This window comes from Pelmatolapia mariae, linkage group LG3_W, assembly GCF_036321145.2.
Source record: "Pelmatolapia mariae isolate MD_Pm_ZW linkage group LG3_W, Pm_UMD_F_2, whole genome shotgun sequence".
In the NCBI taxonomy this organism is placed as follows: Eukaryota; Metazoa; Chordata; class Actinopteri; order Cichliformes; family Cichlidae; genus Pelmatolapia; species Pelmatolapia mariae.
The window spans coordinates 87,546,748-87,566,204 of record NC_086229.1 but is presented as its reverse complement, the minus strand read 5'-3'; the positions used below and the strand labels follow the sequence as shown (position 1 = coordinate 87,566,204).

The following is a 19,457-nucleotide window of genomic DNA, read 5'->3' as shown; positions in this document are numbered from 1 at the left end:
TTGATAGAAGCAAGAATATATTCCAAAAGCAATTTTCCTAACTTGTTTTTATTTAGTCTTTCCAGCTTCAAACCAATGACTGTAGAAAACAGTTTTCTACAGTCATTGCTTCAAACAGTCTCAAGGAGGCAGTATTATTTCCGGGTTATGGGGACTACACTTCCGGTGTTATTTAACGAAGAAACCGCTGTACATGCTCCTGGCCATGATATAAAGAAACTTTTTGATTTGAAGTTGTCCTTTGAAGGTGAGTTTTCTTTACAGAGGAATTGCTCTGTTTCGACGCTTCATACTAAATTAGACGGTTAGCTTACCTGAGTCATAGCACTGCTGTGTAGGGTTAGCCCTCCTGTGATATTATCGAGTCGATGCAAGAGGACTGCTTAGACTAGAATAGAATAGAATTCAACTTTATTGTCATTGCACATGTCACAAGTACAAGGCAACGAAATGCGGTTTGCATCCATCCAAAAAGTGCTTTAGACATAATATAGGTATATTACAAAACATATATTAGCAATAATATAGATATATTACAGAAAAGGGTCTGTTATAGGTATGAGGGTACAAAAATATGGGTCTATTATGGGTATGCTACAATGTACACAGTATGAGGGTATGTTATGAATAAGCTATAACTATAAGTATGTACAGGCTGTAGTGAGTGTACAGGCTATGAACAGGATATAAATATGAAATATGAAGCTATACAGAAATATGAAATATAAAAAACTATACAGAAATATGAAATATAAAAAACTATACAGAAATATTAAATATAAGCTATACAGAAATATGATATGAACTATGCAAGTTAACCGTTTATAGAATTATAATTATTGTATTGTACAGAATGATTGTCTATACAGCATTTACAGTAGTGCAGTTTAGATTATAGAGCTATGTGGATAATCTCTACAGTAGTTATATAAAGTGCTAGTGGTTGTAAGTGGTGTTTCAGTCCATGTTATTATTGTGTGTATGCGGGTACAGTTGTCCATTGTTTGTTTTTGGCCACTGTGTGTGTGTTGCATCTTTTCCATGTCAAATTTAAATTGTTTTTGAGCTCACCAGCGAACCTGTAAGGAAGCAGTCCGCAAGCTTAGCTAGATATTAGACAATTAATATTTTGTTTTCTGAACCATGATAATAAACAATGATGTTTTCTACAAAATGAGTTATACATTTTGAACAAATGGCTCAAATTATAGAATTAAGTTTTCTTTATCACCCAAAACCTAAATGAAATAAAGTGTAAGTTCTGTATTTTGAACATCTCTTTGATAAACACACTTTTATCATGTTCGCAGAATAAACTATTTTTAAAAAGGCATGAGCCATGAACCACAAAAGAAGTTTCAGAATACTCTTTGATCTTATCAACTTGACTAAATTTTCTCTTATCATGCTTTTTTTTTTTTTTAAAAACCACATGTCCCTGAGGTCATCTTCTACCCTACGTAGAAACAGGAAGTTAAGCAAACCTGCAGTCAGCTAAGACTGAAGAAGTCACTTAGATGAGTGACGAAACGTTTCTCGCATTGAAAACGCTACGTCCAGATGAACAGAATCAACCTTTTGGGATTTCCTTACCAGGGTGGTCGAGCATGCATCAAGACAAGATTGAAGATGATGAACCTGTAACAAGTGTCAAAATAAATATATTTCAGTTGTTAACTGATGGATAAAGTGCAGGTGACAGTAGCTGCATATGGAAATATGGGTCAAACAGATATCACAGTTTGTTCGTTATAATGTCAAAGACGGGTGATTTGTCTGATTTGCAGTTAAAAAGTGTTGATCTTCAAGTTGACTGTAAATGCTCTGACAAATTCATTACACTTTTTCTTACATTTGTTGATTTTATTTTGGGATTGTTTAATACTTTTGTAAGAAATGCGCTCTGCATCTAAAAATTCACTTTAAACTACACTACCATTCAAATGTTTTAGAACACCCCAGTTGTTCCAGTTTTTTATTGAAAATTATGCAGTTTAATGTCTCATGGCACTCTGAAATGAAAGCATAGTACAAATAAGTAATTGGAGTTAAAAAATAAATAATCACGGAATCAATTTATAGACCAAAATGTATTCTAAACTTTTTACTTTTCAAAGTAGCCACTTTTGGCAGAAATAACAGCTGAACTCACCCGTGGCATTCTTTCTACAATAGAAATAAAATATTCTTCAGAAGGTTCTTTCCATATCTGTTGCAGAAGTTCCCATAAATGTGTGGCACTTGTAGGTGGCTTTGCTTTCCCTTTTTCTGTCCAGTTCATCTTTTAAATCTGGAGACTCATGTTTTCAGGGTTACCATCTTGGTCTTTTTTCCTGAGGTAGTTCTGGCATAACTTGAACTTGTTTCTGAGTGTCTGTTGATGGTGAAGGAAGCTGTACTCACTGACACCTTGACTTTCTCTGCAATTTCTCTGTAGGGAAGACCTACATTTTTAAGTGTTATGATGGTCTGTCTCTTTTGTATTGTTAATTGCCTTTTTCCCCACCATTTTTGTAGCAACACACTACTTTCTGCAGTGCAATACTGTTCAACTGATGCTCACAAGGGTTTGGTACCTCAGTGTGTTCCAACACTGCTTTTATGCAGACACACTGGGTTGTAAGTAATCCAGAAAAGCTGGAACCCCAGTAGGAATTAGCAGCACCAGCTTTCAAGGCTTGATCAACTTCCACTGCTGCAGAACAGCTTTAAATTGTTAATGCATTTTGTGTTCTCTGAAAAAGACCTTTTTGTATAATTCTGAAATGTAAATTATTTTTCAGTTTTGTGTAACCTTACTTTTTTTTAACCTCTGGCAGCTCACCACTTACATTTGTACCATTTCAAGCTATTCATTGGACTTGAACAACTTGAATTGCAATAAATAACTGGAAAAATTGGGGTGATCCAAAACCGGTAGTGTATATTTAATCCCATTTTAAAATCTGTAATTAATTTAACTGTACTGCAATCATATATTTTAGAAATGCTCATCTTGTACAAAATATCCTCTCATGATAAAATGGCTGATTACTACAAGTTATTGTTCAATGCTCTGCACAGATGTGAGGTCCTTTAGATTTTATTCTGAGATACTAATAAATTCAGCATGACCTCATGGCTGCTGTACTGTCCACGCTTAATAAATGCAACCTTGTTAAACACAATCATCTGTGGTTGGACTTAGGTATTTATAAAGATGTAAATTTGTGCAGTTTAAATCGTTGGAACCTTATTTAATAGATCCTTTATGCTCAGCAGGAGGGAAGGAGTCAGAGAGAGCAGATTAGGTTCAAAACTCTTTTAACCCAGCAACTGACCCTGTGTTTATGCTGTTGGAGGTGAAACAGTGAGTTTCCCATATCTCAGGGGCAACAAGAAGTGGCAGTGTTTCCAGTAGCTTAATTTGTGTTTCCTACATTTCGATCTTGATTTAAAAAATGCTTGTCCATACCTGCTTTGTATTATTTTTTTTATTGCTAGATACATCCCAAATAATACAAAGCAGGTATGGACAAGCATTTTTTAAATCAAGATCGAAATGTAGGAAACACAAATTAAGCTACTGGAAACACTGCCACTTCTTGTTGCCCCTGAGATATGGGAAACTCACTGTTTCACCTCCAACAGCATAAACACAGGGTCAGTTGCTGGGTTAAAAGAGTTTTGAACCTAATCTGCTCTCTCTTTTTTATCCGATTAAAGGTATCCTGAGGATAATCTGACCATGTTACACCACCTTCTGTTGTCTTTCCTTAGCTTCTTCGTGTGGCCCCACCTGCTACCCCAACTTGATCCGTTGGCACAAATCTAAACATGACGGAGCCACGCAACCCCAGTATGTCCTCCATCCCTCAGACGGGCCCTGCACACACAGACTCCAGCTCACCTGCTGTAGAGATGGACCCAGTGGAGTACACTCTAAGGAAGCGTCTTCCCCGGAAGCTCCCAAAAAGACGCAATGACGTCTACGTCAACATGAAGACGGACTTCCGGGCTCAGCTGGCACGCTGTCAGAAGCTTCTGGAAGGTGGGGGTCACAGAGAGATCTGTGTTCACGGCTTGGGCCTGGCCATCAACCGGGCTATTAACATTGCCCTTCAGCTGCAGGCCAGCAGTCAGGGGGCGCTACAGCTGGCAGCCAACACCTCCACAGTGGAGCTTGTGGACGACCTGGAGCCCGAAGACCCGGACGAGGCCGGAGAGCCGATGACGCGTACACGTAACAATTCAGCCATTCACATAAAGGTGTTCTACCCCGACGCTCAGTGACCAATCAAAAGGCTTCCTGTGGATCAGCCTGAGATTCTCCATTAGCCCTCAGGCCCTGTTTTTTTTCCTCTTTAACCAGTAGATCACAAAACATTGAGTTTATGTGGAGAGCCACCTTTGCTATTCTTGTGTTATATACATTTTTCAGTCTGCATGCTTTGGAACAAAAATAGTGTGCACTATAATTTATAAGTATGTGGCTGTGCCAATTTTCTTTATGTGTATAATGTTTGTGTGTTCAGGTTTTAAAGATGCCGATAAGAAAGCAGCAAACAGGTGTTATTGTTGTAAATGTCCACTAGATGGCAGTAGCAGCTACAATAAACATGCCAGGACGTTGTTCCTCTGCAGACTAACTTCTATAGCTCCATCACAACAGTGTTTTGTCAAATTGTTTACAGTGTGAGTTCAGCTGAGGGTCACTGAGACGTAGACTCTGTTTAAATGTGATTTGTGTCTCTGAACTGCTGCTCAAAATGTATATAATGGACGCTGGATTGTTTGAAATCTGGGTAAAAATAAAAACTTGCCAGAGTGTATCTTTCTTTAACTATCATCTTTGTATCAGTGACTGGAACATTTGTATGTGGAACCAGTAAATTCTGCTGTGGCAGCTTGTACTCGGCATGTGCTTGTTCACCCCATCGAGAGGGGGAAAAAAAGGCAAAAATAATGAATGAGATGCACAAACTTCCCCTTTGTGTTTCCATCCATCCTTTCTTTATCCGAGAACAACATTTCGTATTTAAATAGGGAATCATACAGTGATGGGACAAAACAGGAAAGAAAACGCATACAAACATCCTTAAAAACATCTTGCACTTGCACGACAAGATATAAAAATAAGGGAAAAAACAAGGAAGAACACTTAACTAATCTGAAACAGTTGAGCATCCATTTTACAGAAAGCCTCGAGTTCCCAGGGCTCACTGATTGCCTGGCTGAGGTTTGATGACGAACAATAGAGGGAGGGAGAAGACGGTGTAGCGTCAGCCTCTGGAAAACTATTTGCAATTACAGCCCCACAGGATGTAAATTGTAAGTTTTTCCAGACAGTCTGGCTATCAGCGTTGTAGAGACTGGTTGAGTGTAGTCAGGCAAAAACAACAACACGGAGAATGACGTAGCAGCTTCACAGTTCTCATGTAACCCTCCTCACTGACCTCTCACACCCCCAAACTCACTGGAACTGAACATCAGCTTTGTAAGCCTTTGTTATTTGGAAAGGACATGCAGTGTCAAACAGCCAATCAGGTACACACAATCATCAAAAAACAAAAGAAGAAAGAGCAGCATGCCATTGCAAATGATGTGAGCAAACACCTTTGCAAATGTGTTCAGTGTTACACAAGAAAACATGACAAAGAGCCCAACTAGCATGTTAGACCTGACACTACGTCAAAGATTGAGCTTAAAGTAGAAAAATCTGTATAAATAGTAATTACTCAACTTAAAAATATATTAAAATATTCACTGAAAAAATTCTGAGAGACTGTTTCTGTGAGGCAAAGATGAAAAATGTGGAAACCATGAATGAGGCCACGTTAGTTTCTGCCTCCAGTAGTGAAATTGATGCCCAGGTGTAGTCAGTATTAACTGGGTGTTTCCCTCTAAAGAAATAAGTGTAAGGGTCAGACTCGCTGAAAACAGATGCACACGGACGACACTGAAACGTTCAGTCTTAGCTCACCCACACTGAAGTACATTCACACACAAAGTGCAAGAGAGTGCCAGTAAAACAGCTATTGGAGCAGTGCTTCCCAAAAGCATCACTTTGGTCCATGAGTCACATCTACTTTCCAAGGTGCGTTCATCTCCTGCCCATCCAAAGCGTTGCTGAGACAGTTCTATCCTTTCCGCTCTTCCTCTGCACGGACGACTGCTGCGTCTTTCTCATTCCACACCGCCTCCAGCAGCGTGCAGGTTAACCAGTGTCATGTTTCTCCTCTTGCCTTTGGAAACACAAATTTCTTCGCCCGGGGTGGGGCGATCAGTTGATCAGCTGACATCTGGCTTGCATGCCTGTGCACTCGAAAGAAGAAGGTGCACTTTGCCTCGCAGGAAGTTGACGTGGACCTGAAGCAGATCTGTTGCTAAGGACACCCTCCATGTTCCCTCAAGGTCTGTTGCATTTGCTGGTGGTGTAAATTCCTGAAAGAGAATACAAAGAAACACGATGTGACCCCTGAGTCATGACACACTGTTCTTACGACAGGAGTTTGTCCTTCAGGACAGTTTGGACCTGAATGTCTGTGACTGTGCTCTGTTTGTCTGTTGCCAAAGAAAGAGTCTCTATTTCACTTCAATGCAGTAAGTGAGACCATCTTAGAAACAAATAAACTGGCTCTAATCATCAAGTACATACCTTTCCCCACATTTTCCAGTGCCAGATTTTTTAACAGTAATATTATTTTTTATATGGTTTGTGCTAAATGTTCCAAGTAGCAATGATAAGAATAAAACATGCCATCACTCTTCTGCAATGCCTTTTCCTAATCTTGCCTATCACATGTCCAGAGGCGTAGATGTGCTGGAACACACTGTACTGATGCTTCACCACTTTTTCCCCCAAATGACAAAATTCGAGCCAATATTCACAGCTGGCTCGATTGGTTATCACAGTTATTAAGAAAGACAACAACAAAAAATGTGGGGTCAAAGTTGTGATCGTGGTATTTAGGGCTGGATTTACTAACATCTGCACAGGTGCAAAAACTTCTTTTCACATCAAAAATCCTGTTTACCAAAGAGCATTCGCAAAAATGAACCATAGGGGTGGAAGGACTCACAGTGCACTAATTTATATATAAAGATGCAGTTTGTTAATTTTAATATTCAACTACTAAGAGACGCACAAATTAGTGGCTCCAAAGTTAGCACACGCAATGAGGTTCAAGTGCTGTCCTAGTAACAGTAATATTGTGGAGGCTCAGGTTTTACACATCTGTTTCTCTATGAAAACAGTGTCGCACTTAAGATTAATAGAAGGAGGCTGAATGTTTATGATATGAGGGCTAACTCTTCTGACATTGCTGGGGACTGTGTGTGGTGGAGCACAGGAGAGCTGCGTTATTAAAAACTATCAAACTGTATAAACCTGAAATCTGTGTGTAACAGCTGATTTGTGCAATGTGTAGAACAGAAAACGTTTACTGTCGGATCCCAGTGTGTCTGTGTGTTAATGAAGATACTGTTACTATGCCAGGTACTATTGTGCAACTATACCCTTTTTTTCTTTTTACATTAATAATGTTAATCATTTACATATTAACATTATTATTAACATTACTGAAGAGCAGGAGGGGACTTGGCTCTAAACGTGCAGTATGACAACACGGGGAAGTGACAGGACAAAGTTTTTGGGACTGCACTCACAGCTGGAGCCATCTCCCAAAGTACCAGTTATCACTCGTTCATTGAACACAAATCACATTAACTGTGACAACCCAACAACACATGCTTTTTTTAACTGTTCAGTGGAGATATCATCTGAATTTCAGGAGCGGGACCACTCCTCCTTCATGCCCCCTCCGGCCTTAGGCTATAAAAGCCCCCCTTCTCCAATACCTGCTGTTCTCATTTTTATGCCCCACCCTTCCCCCCATTTTCCCCTTTCTTCTCCTCTTCTTCTCTCTTCCTTTCCTTCATTCACTTCTCGTTAGTACATGGGGATCTGCCCAGCCCGGGAGCCGTCGCCAGTCCCCTTCGAGGCCTTCCCCAAACCGCAGCACCAGTTCAGACTTCCTCATCCCTCATCCCTCATCGCCCATCGTTACCGAGGATGTGGTCCCAGCTAGTGAAATTTAGTGTTAAACTGCGTGCCACAAACCTCAGTATGTCACATTTGCATATTATCCTAAAATTTTGTGTTCTGAGAGGGAAACTCCAAAAGATGTTTTACTTTGGTGCAGACTGTCTGTGCAAACCACAAATCATTTAATATCAGTTTCTTTTTCTTCTGCTCTCAAATCTGTAATATACTGTTGACCTTATAGTACCATATCACCCCATTAGAGCACTTCACTCTCGCACTACAGGCTTACTTGTTGTTCCTAGAGTAATTAAAAGTAGAATGGGAGGGAGAGCCTTCAGTTTTCAGGCCCCTCTTCTGTGGAACCAGCTTCCAGTTTGGATTGGGGAGACAGACACTATCTCTACTTTTAAGATTGGGCTTCAAACTTTCCTTTTTGCTAAAGCATATAGTTAGGGCTGGACCAGGTGACCCTGAATCCTCCCTTAGTTATGCTGCAATAGGTGTAGGCTGCCGGAGATTCCCATGATGCACTGCGTTTTTCCTTTTCAGTCACCTTTCTCATTCACTATGTGTTAATAGACCTCTCTGCTGAATCACACTTGTTATTAGCCTCTTTCTCTCTTCCACAGCATGTCCTTCATCCTGTCTTCTTTCTCTCACCCCAACCGGTCGCAGCAGGTGGCCGCCCCTCCCTCAGCCTGGTTCTGCCGGAGGTTTCTTCCTGTTAAAAGGGAGTTTTTCCTTCCCACTGTCGCCAAAGTGCTTGCTCATAGGTGGTCATATGATTGTTGGGTTTTTCTCTGTATCTATTATTGTAGGGTCAACCTTACAATATAAAGTGCCATGAGATGACTGTTGTTGTGATTTGGCGCTGAATTGAATATACACTACTGAAGTGTCAAACTGCTGCAGTTCTGTAACTCTGATATTATCTTTGTAAATGCATGCAGTAGAATTCAAAATTCACCAGAGAATAGGTGAGGGAGAGAGATGGCATCATAGTTAGAGAGTGCATGGCATCTATCCCACAGGAAGTAATGTGAAAAGAGAGAGTAGATGTGTCCAGGGAGGAGAGAGCGCTGAGCAACAAGTAAGGAGTGATAAGCATGGTTAGACAGAACACTTCATATATTTTTAAAGTCAGTTTGATCAGTTATAGTTGAATAATGGTCAAAAACTCAGAAAGAGCTTTAGAAGCAAATTACTCAAACGTGCCTGACTGATGTGCTCCACTACTAAAACAAATAGCACTGCACCTCTGCACATGCCTGACCCGACTAAATTAGCTGACTGCTTTCAAAATCCACTACCACAGCTTATACTGCTCATTAAAGAGGGTCTAAATGGGCGACAATCAGATATCAAAGCAAGATCCCCTTTGGTTGTGAACCAAATATCGCACATTTTGGCACCTGACCATGACCATTTGCCCATGTACACAGTGACAACACAGTGATGTTTGCTGGGCAGCTGCTGACCTGTTATTCCCGAATTACTACCTGGGAAGCTTCTCTAACTCACCTGGATGTTGAGACTACGCAGCACAGCGTTGATGCTGAGCAGGTTTCTGATGGTGTTGTCTATGTGACTGTGCATGGCTGTGTTGGTGACCGATGTCTGTAGCGTGTTGAGGGACTGTTGTAACAACCATAGGCCAGTCTGCACCTCCTGGGCTTGCTCCAGTGCCTTGCAAAAAAATAAACAGAGGGCAGGATTTAAAGACCGTCCCTATACTAGAACAAACAAAGCCGGTAATAATGATCAGATTAGAAATGAACAGGTACTGCAGCTTCGCCCACAGGTCGACTGAATTTGATAGCTGATTTAAATCTGCTGCTTAACATCAAGCTGTCATCAGTGATTACTTACATTTTTCTTCTCCCATACATCAAAGTCTACTGTAGTCTGGGGGACAGTGACAGACTGGGACAGGCCACAGCCTTCTCTACATGACTTCTGCAAAAAGAGAGAGAGAGTATTGATGACTTCAGCAGACAAAGAGTCTTTAGAGGACAACATAAAGCAACCTCCAGCTGCTCTCAGGTTTTAATGCATGCATACATTTTCCTCTCACCATAGCACCTTCTGCGTCCCGTGCTTCCTGTATGAAATGGTTCAGGACCCTCAGGTCACAAATTGGCCTCAGTGGGGATGACAAGCCTGGCTGGGTCCAGTCCAACACTAACAACAGCAAGGCAAGCAGTCCTGCTTATCAGACACAACGGACACACAAACACATTTCATCAAACTCTGGCGATGGTTCGATACCACTTCACATGTCCAGTACCAGCACTGACACTGTGACACTGAGTTTCTTCTGAGCTGAAACCACGTTTTACCTTTTCATTAACAACTAATGTTTTTCTCTGGAAACGTACCTTAATTTTCCAACCATCCACTGTGTTACTAATGATAAATCTGTCTTTATTGCATGTTGCAGTTAAGCATTTACATAATTTTTATGCTGAAATCAATCAGATTTTTCTCTACCATCCATATATACAGTACATCTTCAAGTTAACAGCATTGCTTGGTGCATAATTTGCACTTGTAAGAGGGCAACAGCTGTGAGAGAAAGTGTAGGAATACTGAATAATATAAGTTTAGTTTAAGACATAACAGCCATATTATAATCATGGCACTCAGGAGGACTTCAGACATATAATAGATAAGCATAGTCAAATATAAGCATAATCTAAACTTTTGTGTATGACACCACAATGTGCAGGAGATATGCACACCAACAGTTAAGCATGGTTCATTATTTGACTAACATTTTAAAATGTCTTTCTCATGCTGACTTTGCAGGTCATCCCTCAGGGAAAGAGCTGTGAAGCTGGTAATTTTCCATTTGTTTTATTTCTCTGCTTGTTTCTAGGTCAACTTTGACCATTCTTACATGACATGCTTCACGTCAAAAGAATATTTTATTTAGGGGAACAGTGAGAAGATGGGCCTCTTGATGTTTTTGTGCATCCATCTAACCAGCATGAGGAAACAGATAGAAACCTAAATCCAGACCGATACAAAATATAAAGTAATCTAGTACATAGAGCAACCTAACATAACCAGACAAACCAAGAGGTACAGGCTCTGATGCCAATGGCTGGGAAACTTTACAAAGAAACAAGCAGAGCAAATGTTCTACATAGTCTTAAAATAACACTTCTGCCCAGGTCAGGTCCATCATTCTGAAAACAAATTATAAGAAAAAATAAAGTATCTTAGTAAGATACTGTACCTCAGTGCTCCTTGGTATTGGTACTTCAACTGTCTGTAACTCTACTGGAAGGATGGAACATTGATCCACCAAACGATATCGTCTCATTTGATGTTTGAGCGCCGTCTAGCACGCCAGCCCAAACTCTACCATTGGTGTTCGACTGGGTTAAGAGCTGGTGCCTACAAAGGCCACAGCAGATGATTTACAGAGATCTGCTGAGGAAACAAGTGGACCTAAACTATGCAAGCAACATAACCACCACTGGCTAACAGAACCAGGTCAGATCATCTCAGTGGAGCCGTCCAGATTCTTTTTTTCCCTAGCCGCATAGCCAGGGATCCTTCAGAAAAAGTAATTCTACCAAGTGATAAAATTGTGACAACTATTTTAAATACACAACTACAGAAGAGACATCAGCTAAAGGAAACTGCACTCAAATACTGAAGAACACAAAACAATCTATTTATTTGTTGTCACACTTAATTCAGTTTCCCTGCTGTCCTGTGACCTGTGTACAGTGTGAGAACACGTGAGGCCAGAGGACTGTATCAGTTAGCCAACAAAAGCCTTTCTAAGAATAGTGTACCTAACTTTGATGCATTACTACTGACTGAGCTGCTCAGTCTTAGTATGTGATGCATTACTGTTTAAGCTGTGTCACAATAGCATGATTCAGCAAATGAAACCATGTGATCTGCTGCATTATGAACAGAAACCTGCAGATACCATGACAGTGCAGGAATGACCTTGTTTAATCCTTGCTGTAACAGGGTATTTCTACAGCTGGGACATTAGTCAGCTGTGTTTCTAACTTTTTCCCATGAGCATAAAAGAAACTTGTCACATTCATAGAAATCAAACCACATTCTGAACTCTAAGGATACACTTGGAAATCTTGAGGGTCATGTGGGCATCAGCCTTGTTCCTCTCTGCCACATGTTGAATGCGCTCTTTCACAGCAGCCTGGCTGTGTGACGCAAAAGCATGACAGAAAATACAGTTGATTTTCCCAGGCAGATGGGGCCGATACAGGTCACATTAAGTTCTCAGACCTCCTAAGAACTAGCACAAATTGAGATGGTTTCCAATATTAGATGAATCATTTTGGAAGTGATAACACAAGAGAAAACATCAAGAAGAGGTCAACAGCCCAATCCGGTTCACCTCTACGCCTCCTGTTTTCCTCGTTGGCAGTGACATGAGGATTGTCAGTGGCACATCTGCTTCTATATAACTGGAATCTGGGCTTTTTCACCCTCAGTGACAGAAAGTTTAATTGTTATTTGAAAAATAACAACATATAGTTACCAGCGCAGTCTTTGATAAAATAACATATGAAAGTTTGAGAGGCAAACTGGTCTCCCATTTTGGTTTTTTTTCATCCTATCTGGCATTTGTTAGTGTGTGTGACTCAGCTTGAGGGTTATCAGCGAACTTTTCAACTCCACCACTGCCTACGTGAGAATTCATCAATCTAAAAAGTGTACGCACATGCATCCACTCTTGACTTTCTCACCACGATGGTGGAATTTGCGGGCCAGGACTGCGGCCAGACTGGAAGTTAACAGCTTCGTCTGCCAATGGCTGCCAAAACCATGTTGCTATTTTAAATTGAAATCAGCAGTCCACAAGTGGCAGTACTTTGGATAATGGCAAACTTCAGGCCAGGTATGTGACAGATGCTTTGCAAAGGTTACCGGCCGACTTAAAGTTGGCACTTTTGATATGCGTTATTCTATCTAACTCTCACAAACACGTGCAAAAAGACCGTAGCATTTTAGATGGCACACAGGGCTGATAAGGAGATCCTATTTAAAACACATATCACCAGTGGAATGGTTGCTGCTGAATGCTTTGCAGTCTTCTACTTTGAACAGGTCTTCCACATGATAAAGTGCAGAGTTGTAAATAGGTAGCTATCAGATGACACGGGTCTGACATAATTTCCTGTTCTGCTGGAATCCCTTATAGCTGTCACCCTTTGATAACCCTTTGCTCTTTTCTGCTGACTTAAGTATGCATGACTGTGCCAGAAAGCACAGATTCAGCTTGCATGTTTGAAAATTTTCCAGTATGCTGTGTCACGTTAGAGAAACGCAATGCAGATGGATTTCCCCAGTGAACGAGACAAAAAAGTCCTCAATACTCAGCACCTCATGTAGAGCAGCGATTTGCAGTAACAACTGCTTCATCAGCAGACTTTTTTTTGTCATAAACATGCATATTCACTCCATCATACATTTGTTCCACGACATACAAGTTTTTTGGCTTTATTTCATTTTTAAATGTTAGAATCTTAAATAATCAAGAGCCTCTGGGTGTTTTACAGTCTTAAAGCACGGTTAACACAGAAGAAAAATGGCAATCCTGTAGCACATGTAGTTTGTCACAGATCCTTTGGGAAAACCGGGAAAAGTAGCAACTTATCTCCAGATGCTTAAATCCCAAACCCCAGAACCAATATTCTTCCATACAGGATAAGCTGTACACCGAGAAGCGTAAATGCAAGCATCCATGTATCATCAGCGTGACGAGCGTGTTCAAAAATGCCCAGCACAGAGACCGCTGTGGCACGCAGGTCATGCACACCAAGCGAGGCACCAAAATAGAAATCTCACATGCGCTCTTACCTCTACCTGTTTTCTGCAACATTCGCAAACAGGTGCAGCATCTTTAAAACACATCGTGAAACAACTAAACACATGCGCAGGCGTCACTTTTCAGGTTCCGTCCAACAGATCCAATACGCCACCAAGTGCGCTGGTCTCTGCGCGAATCCCGACCAGCGTGCAGGTCCGTGTAAAAAAAATAGGTCCGTGCAGTCACCTTCCACACTTTGCATCACCGCTGTGCTTTGGCAAAACCTTTTATTTACCTCCCCCAAGGATATAGTGATAACGTGATAGCCCGCAAGAACGACTACGCGCCTTTCTACGTACCGCGGTGACATTAAACATCAACCCACCATGCAGTGACTCATTGCGTAAAGAGTGAAAATAGAGTAACTAGTAAAGCCAGAGTACAGAGAAAAAAACATGAAGGCATGCCCATAACTCACTGGGAAACTCCATAGCGGCATCCGCATAGCCCCTCACAGGGTCCTCGCGGTTTGGCCCATAGGTCCGTCTATTGCCCATTAATTGGAAACGAAGCTCTTTTGTGGATCTCTTGTGCACTTATCCGGTAGGTGTTTCTAAAAAGTGATGCCGTTTGATTTTTTTTATTGATGACTTTGAAAATATAGTTGCATTGTTTTAGTGATGACAATATAAGCCGCTCCTCCCTTAAGGCAAAATGTTTTCTTTCATTGTTATCCAAATAAGAGCCCCATCGGTGTTTAGATAACAAAAAGTAAATAATGCCTCAAAAAAGCCGCGCAGACACTTCCCATTCATTGTCTGGGTGCTTTCAGAAACTCATTAGAATATTTTTATTGCCGAAAATGACAATGAGGTTCGTCTATTAAAGAAAACTTCAGAAATGCTTCCGTTTGTTTTCTCTTTCTTTGTTTTATATGCCGTTTTTCATTAAAAACGCGTATTTGTTTTGAGGTGGAGTTTGGTAAAGAGGGACGGTTTTTTGGAAAGTCTACATACATTAGCAGCTTCTTTTTAACCCCCAAAAGTTACGTTTTCTTAAACGACTTCTCTTTTGTTCTATGTTGATATATTTTTTCGGGTCTGTGTTTTTATGTTTCACAGGTGTAAAGGTGATTCTCACATAGACACTCTGTGCCCACCAGCCTGTGATCAGGTAAATTGGGTCATTTGTAAAATGGGCTGTTAAAAAGATATCAAAGACCTACTTTGAACAAAGAAGGCAAATAGTTTATTTAACATTTAGATCTCAAGAGAATAGTGTTTGTGTTTATATTTTATGTAGAAATGTATTATTAATCTATTTGGGGGCTTTGTTAGTTTCCATTGCTCTGTAATAAAGGATATTTGGTTTCACTTAACTTTCCCGTTTCTTGATATTCCTCTGCTCTTCTCATCCCATCTTCTAGCCACTGATTGTATTTCCTGTCTGAAGTGACATCCTGTCTCTGTTTTGTGCCTTTCCCCCCTTTTTTTAACATTTCTTCCCTCCGGAAGAAAAAGTAATAGGCTTTTTTCTTTTTAAAAAAAATTCAATCTACCTTATTCTCTAGCCTATCCAAACTGAGAAGCAAGGTGCAACCTGGATAGGTAATTGCTGTTTCTTAAGTTATTACAGAAAATATGTAGCATTTCAAATATCACTGCACTAGCCATTTTATCGCCCCATCTCTGAGCTACCGTACCTTCCTTAGCAACCTTAGACCAATAAAACCAGAACACATCAAATACATTTTTGCAACACTTTAAAAATATCTAAGTGAGGAGGGGGGGAAATGAATCAAGTTTGTGTTCTTTTTGGTTAGCAGTGATTTTTCCTTGAAACTCTCAGATGGATGCCATTTTTGCCCAGTCGCGTTCTTGTTGTTGAATCATCAATACTGAACTTAACTGAGGCAAGTGAGGCCTGTAGTTCTTTAGACGTTGGTCTGGGTTCTTGTGTGATGTCCGGGACGTATCATCGATGCACTCTTGAAGTATTTTTGGTACGCTGGGAAGTTTCACCGTTGTTCTGTGTTTTAGCCTTTTGTGGATGATGGCTCTCATTTTGGTTTTCTGGAGTACTGTTAATTAATGGTTAATCACGGGGGACAATCACTTTTTTCACTCATGGTCAGTTGGTTTAAAAATGTTACATTTTTTGTTACATTTGTTAATCTCCCTGTTATCTACAATTCTGTTCCCATCTTTTATATTTGGGGGCAGTTTGACTCAAAAATTATGCATTATTTATCCAAGAAGTTACCATAGCATGAAGAAGCATGAAACAAAACACATTTAGAAGGATTTTATTCATTACAAAGATAAATAAAAAAAAAAGAAGCAAAAAAAACACATAGAAAGTCAATTTTGGCATTGTGTCAGACTGTTTAATAGTAGTGTTCTGTGGATATGAATGTAGATCTTTAAGACAGCCATCACCAAATGAACTTTATAATAGTATTCCAGGTGTGGTCTACGTGTCCCTCAGCTCTCACTATGAATTTCAGCATGTCTTCACGTAAAGTAAATGCTTCTGAAGAATACTCCTTTCATTTAGATTTTCACAGTTCTGGTGCTTGCTGTATAGGGAAACTGGAAGCACCACAGCTCAGTGACAGGACATTTTTCTTTTCCTTGATGCAAAAGATAACAGTGACTTCATCAGGCAGTTTTCACTCTCCTCAACATGGTAATTCTTCGTATTCAACAGCTCCTCCTATAGCATGTGTCTAATACGTCACACATTGCAGTCACTTTGTCACTCTCTCTGGCTCTGCCTGTAATCAAAGCATATGGCTTGGGAGAGCACATGGAAGCCTGCAGAGACATGGTGAGTGGAAAGACTGACCTTCCCCTGTCAGCATTCCACAGCGTCGCTGCTTTCACCTTCTGACATGTACCCTCCTGTCCAAATGAGGAAACCACTGAAACTTTCAAGTGGGGCACAACCAAGTCTTTCCTACTGTTTCCATAAATGTGCCTTCTATTTCAGCCTTGTTATCTCTACATTTCATGATGCTGCTATTTATCTTGTATCTCAGAGATGGCTGATAGCTATGCTGAGAGTGAAAGCATTTTTTGCAATTTTTGAAGGTAATGTAGCTGCTACGAGTTGAGTGACAGGAGGGACAACACTAATGCTCTCATTCTTCTAAGATGAGGATCTCTCATAGTTAACATCTGCAACATTAGGCACATTCTTCTTTCAGTTTCATTATCCAATAGCATCTAGAAAACTGGAAGGTTTTCTACCAATGTGAGAGTATGACGGGAGTAAGCATGCATACATGAAAGAATAGCACAGAAGCCTGTTGTGCAAGCTTTTATATAATTTCTTCTCGTCTATGATATTTAAACAATCACCTGCCAACATCAGAACAAATTTTACATCCAAACAGTTTGACACATGTCAAACTTATTGCATGGATCTTCCCTCCACTGTGTTACTGGTTCTATTACTACGAGATTCATTAGGTCAAGCACTTGTTATACATCGTTTACAGAATCAAGGCAGCTCTTTAGGAAGGCGTGTTCTCACTGTGCACATCTTGTAACCTCCAAATTGGTAGACAATGTAGTACATAGCTTACAGGAAAGTATAACTTTCAACACCCTCAACTTCCCACAACTAGTGACATGCATCCTCAAATGTTACAACTTGCACTCATTCAGGAGGAAATTCTGAATGTCCTTCACGTCACTGTAAAAACAAACAAACACACACAGAAAAAGAAAGACCAGACTTAAATGCTGAAATGGCCTTTAAGTGGTTTTGGTGTCTTCTTATAGTTCTTTGTACAAGTTCTAGCTTTACATTGAGCAGGTTGTCCTTAACTGTGATGAGTGGGAGACTCTTAGCTGCCATTTTCAACTTGATGATTCTCAATGGAGAACTTTTGCTCTTTCCACCCAAGAAGCCTCGGCTCGTCTCGTGGAACTAGAAATGTTTTGGAACTTTATAAATGATTTCCCTTTTGGTATAATAGAATCCTCAATTTTCTTGGTTTTTGAGACAGCTTAACTTTTTACTATGTTTAAAAACAAGTTCGTTTAATCAAGTGCACAATGACCTTAGTGTTACCGAGTCATTTGCACCACTTATTTTCTAATTATTGCTTTACAAAGTCTGTTAGCATGTGTTAACCTGAACTTAAATATGCCTATCAACATGCTAGCTTTCTAAACAAAAAAATAACAAAGATTTGAAGCATTTCTCTCTCCAGTAGAGTTCAGAGGCTAGCTAAAGAAAGTCAACTGTACCAACCTTATAAGTTAATAATCACAAACCTCTAACAACTGAAAAAAATCCCTTGAACATTATTCTTGAACATATTTAATTAGGAAGGTATCTGTCTTTAAAAAGAAGTGCAGTCGAGCCACACAGAAATTACTCGACTGCACCATTCACAACACATTTTACTTGAGATACTATTATACTGTTGCAGGAATACCATTTAAAAATCACAACACATTCAAGTTAATTAAGTTCTAACCCCACGATGACCACAACCTATTTACAGTTTCACTGAACAACATACAAAAACATAAATCAAAACTGTTCCAGGCACATGGAAGAGCAGTCTCATCCATCATCTAAACAAAGCATCTGCTACAGGAAGATGAAGGCTATTTAAAGGAAAGTGTGAGTGTTGGAGTTCATTCATGATATTCTTAGAATAGTTTTCATTCAATATGACTTCCTCATGAGACAACGAAACAATCAGAAGTAGGACAAACATTAGGAACCAGAATGGCATTACTAATTCTGTGCACAATAAATGAATTTAATCAGTTTTATTTACTAAATAAGATCAAATTGATATTATGTCATGTAAATTGTAACCATTCAGCTCAATGCAGGTCTGTTAAAAATATTATGCAGCACTCATTCTCTGCACTTCAGTCAGGGGTATTTATGTCCAGTGCCCTCGTGCTGACAGTCCCTTTGGAGCCAGAGTATAGGAAATATATTGAAATTTCCTGGAAGTCCCCTCTGTGTCATAAAGGAAAAGGGTGTCCTTCAAGGGCGACATGAAACAGCTCCATCAGACAGGAAGTGAAGGTATGTTTGCATATGTATTATCGTAAGCTAACAATGCAATGTTAAGTGACACATACAGCTTTACTCACAAATACTTGGAAACCCTGATAAGTCACCAAGCTTACATACCCCCACGCTTACCGTTTCAAAATCCTATGTAAGCTGCACGTATAACACACACACAGACATACACACACACACAGAAGTTAATAACCAGATATTAACTATGACCAGAGATTCACTACAACAGTCATGATTGTCCTGATGTCAGTAAATAAAAAAATAATATTAAAAAAAGTTGCTTATTTAGATCAATTTACTTTTAATCAATAGCCAAGAAAAACAACTGGAACATTTCTGCATTTGGTCCTTTCCTAAACATGCAACATCTAAAACACCAGCTGGAGGACAAGTATGAACTTAAAACAACCTGATTACAATGTATTTCAGGTATTTTTGTAAGTTCATAGATGTAACTCTAGACCCAGATTCTGAGTCAGCTTTAATTGTACATGTCAATGTGGTGCTAAACTGAAGCCAGTGCTGACAACTGTGCTGCACTGTTTGCTCAAAGGGCTGTTTGCTTAT

General features: G+C 39.9%; 2 protein-coding genes across 2 annotated transcripts; one reads left to right on the top strand and one right to left on the bottom strand.

Moving 5' to 3' along the window:
• The first annotated feature begins 148 nt into the window (after positions 1 to 148).
• Positions 149 to 4,843, top strand: pop7 (POP7 homolog, ribonuclease P/MRP subunit). The gene is made up of 2 exons (XM_063465550.1): positions 149 to 247; positions 3,760 to 4,843. Exon 2 carries the CDS (start codon positions 3,817 to 3,819, stop codon positions 4,270 to 4,272), a length of 456 nt encoding a protein of 151 aa, XP_063321620.1. The 5' UTR covers positions 149 to 247; positions 3,760 to 3,816; the 3' UTR covers positions 4,273 to 4,843.
• A 146-nt stretch (positions 4,844 to 4,989) lies between these two features.
• On the bottom strand, positions 4,990 to 14,386 carry epoa (erythropoietin a). Its single transcript, XM_063465541.1, has 5 exons — positions 14,308 to 14,386; positions 10,101 to 10,231; positions 9,896 to 9,982; positions 9,548 to 9,712; positions 4,990 to 6,423 (listed from the first exon to the last, which is right to left on the bottom strand). The coding sequence occupies exons 1-5, from the start codon at positions 14,384 to 14,386 to the stop codon at positions 6,271 to 6,273; spliced, it is 615 nt and encodes a 204-aa protein (XP_063321611.1). The 3' UTR covers positions 4,990 to 6,270.
• Positions 14,387 to 19,457: the final 5,071 nt, after the last annotated feature.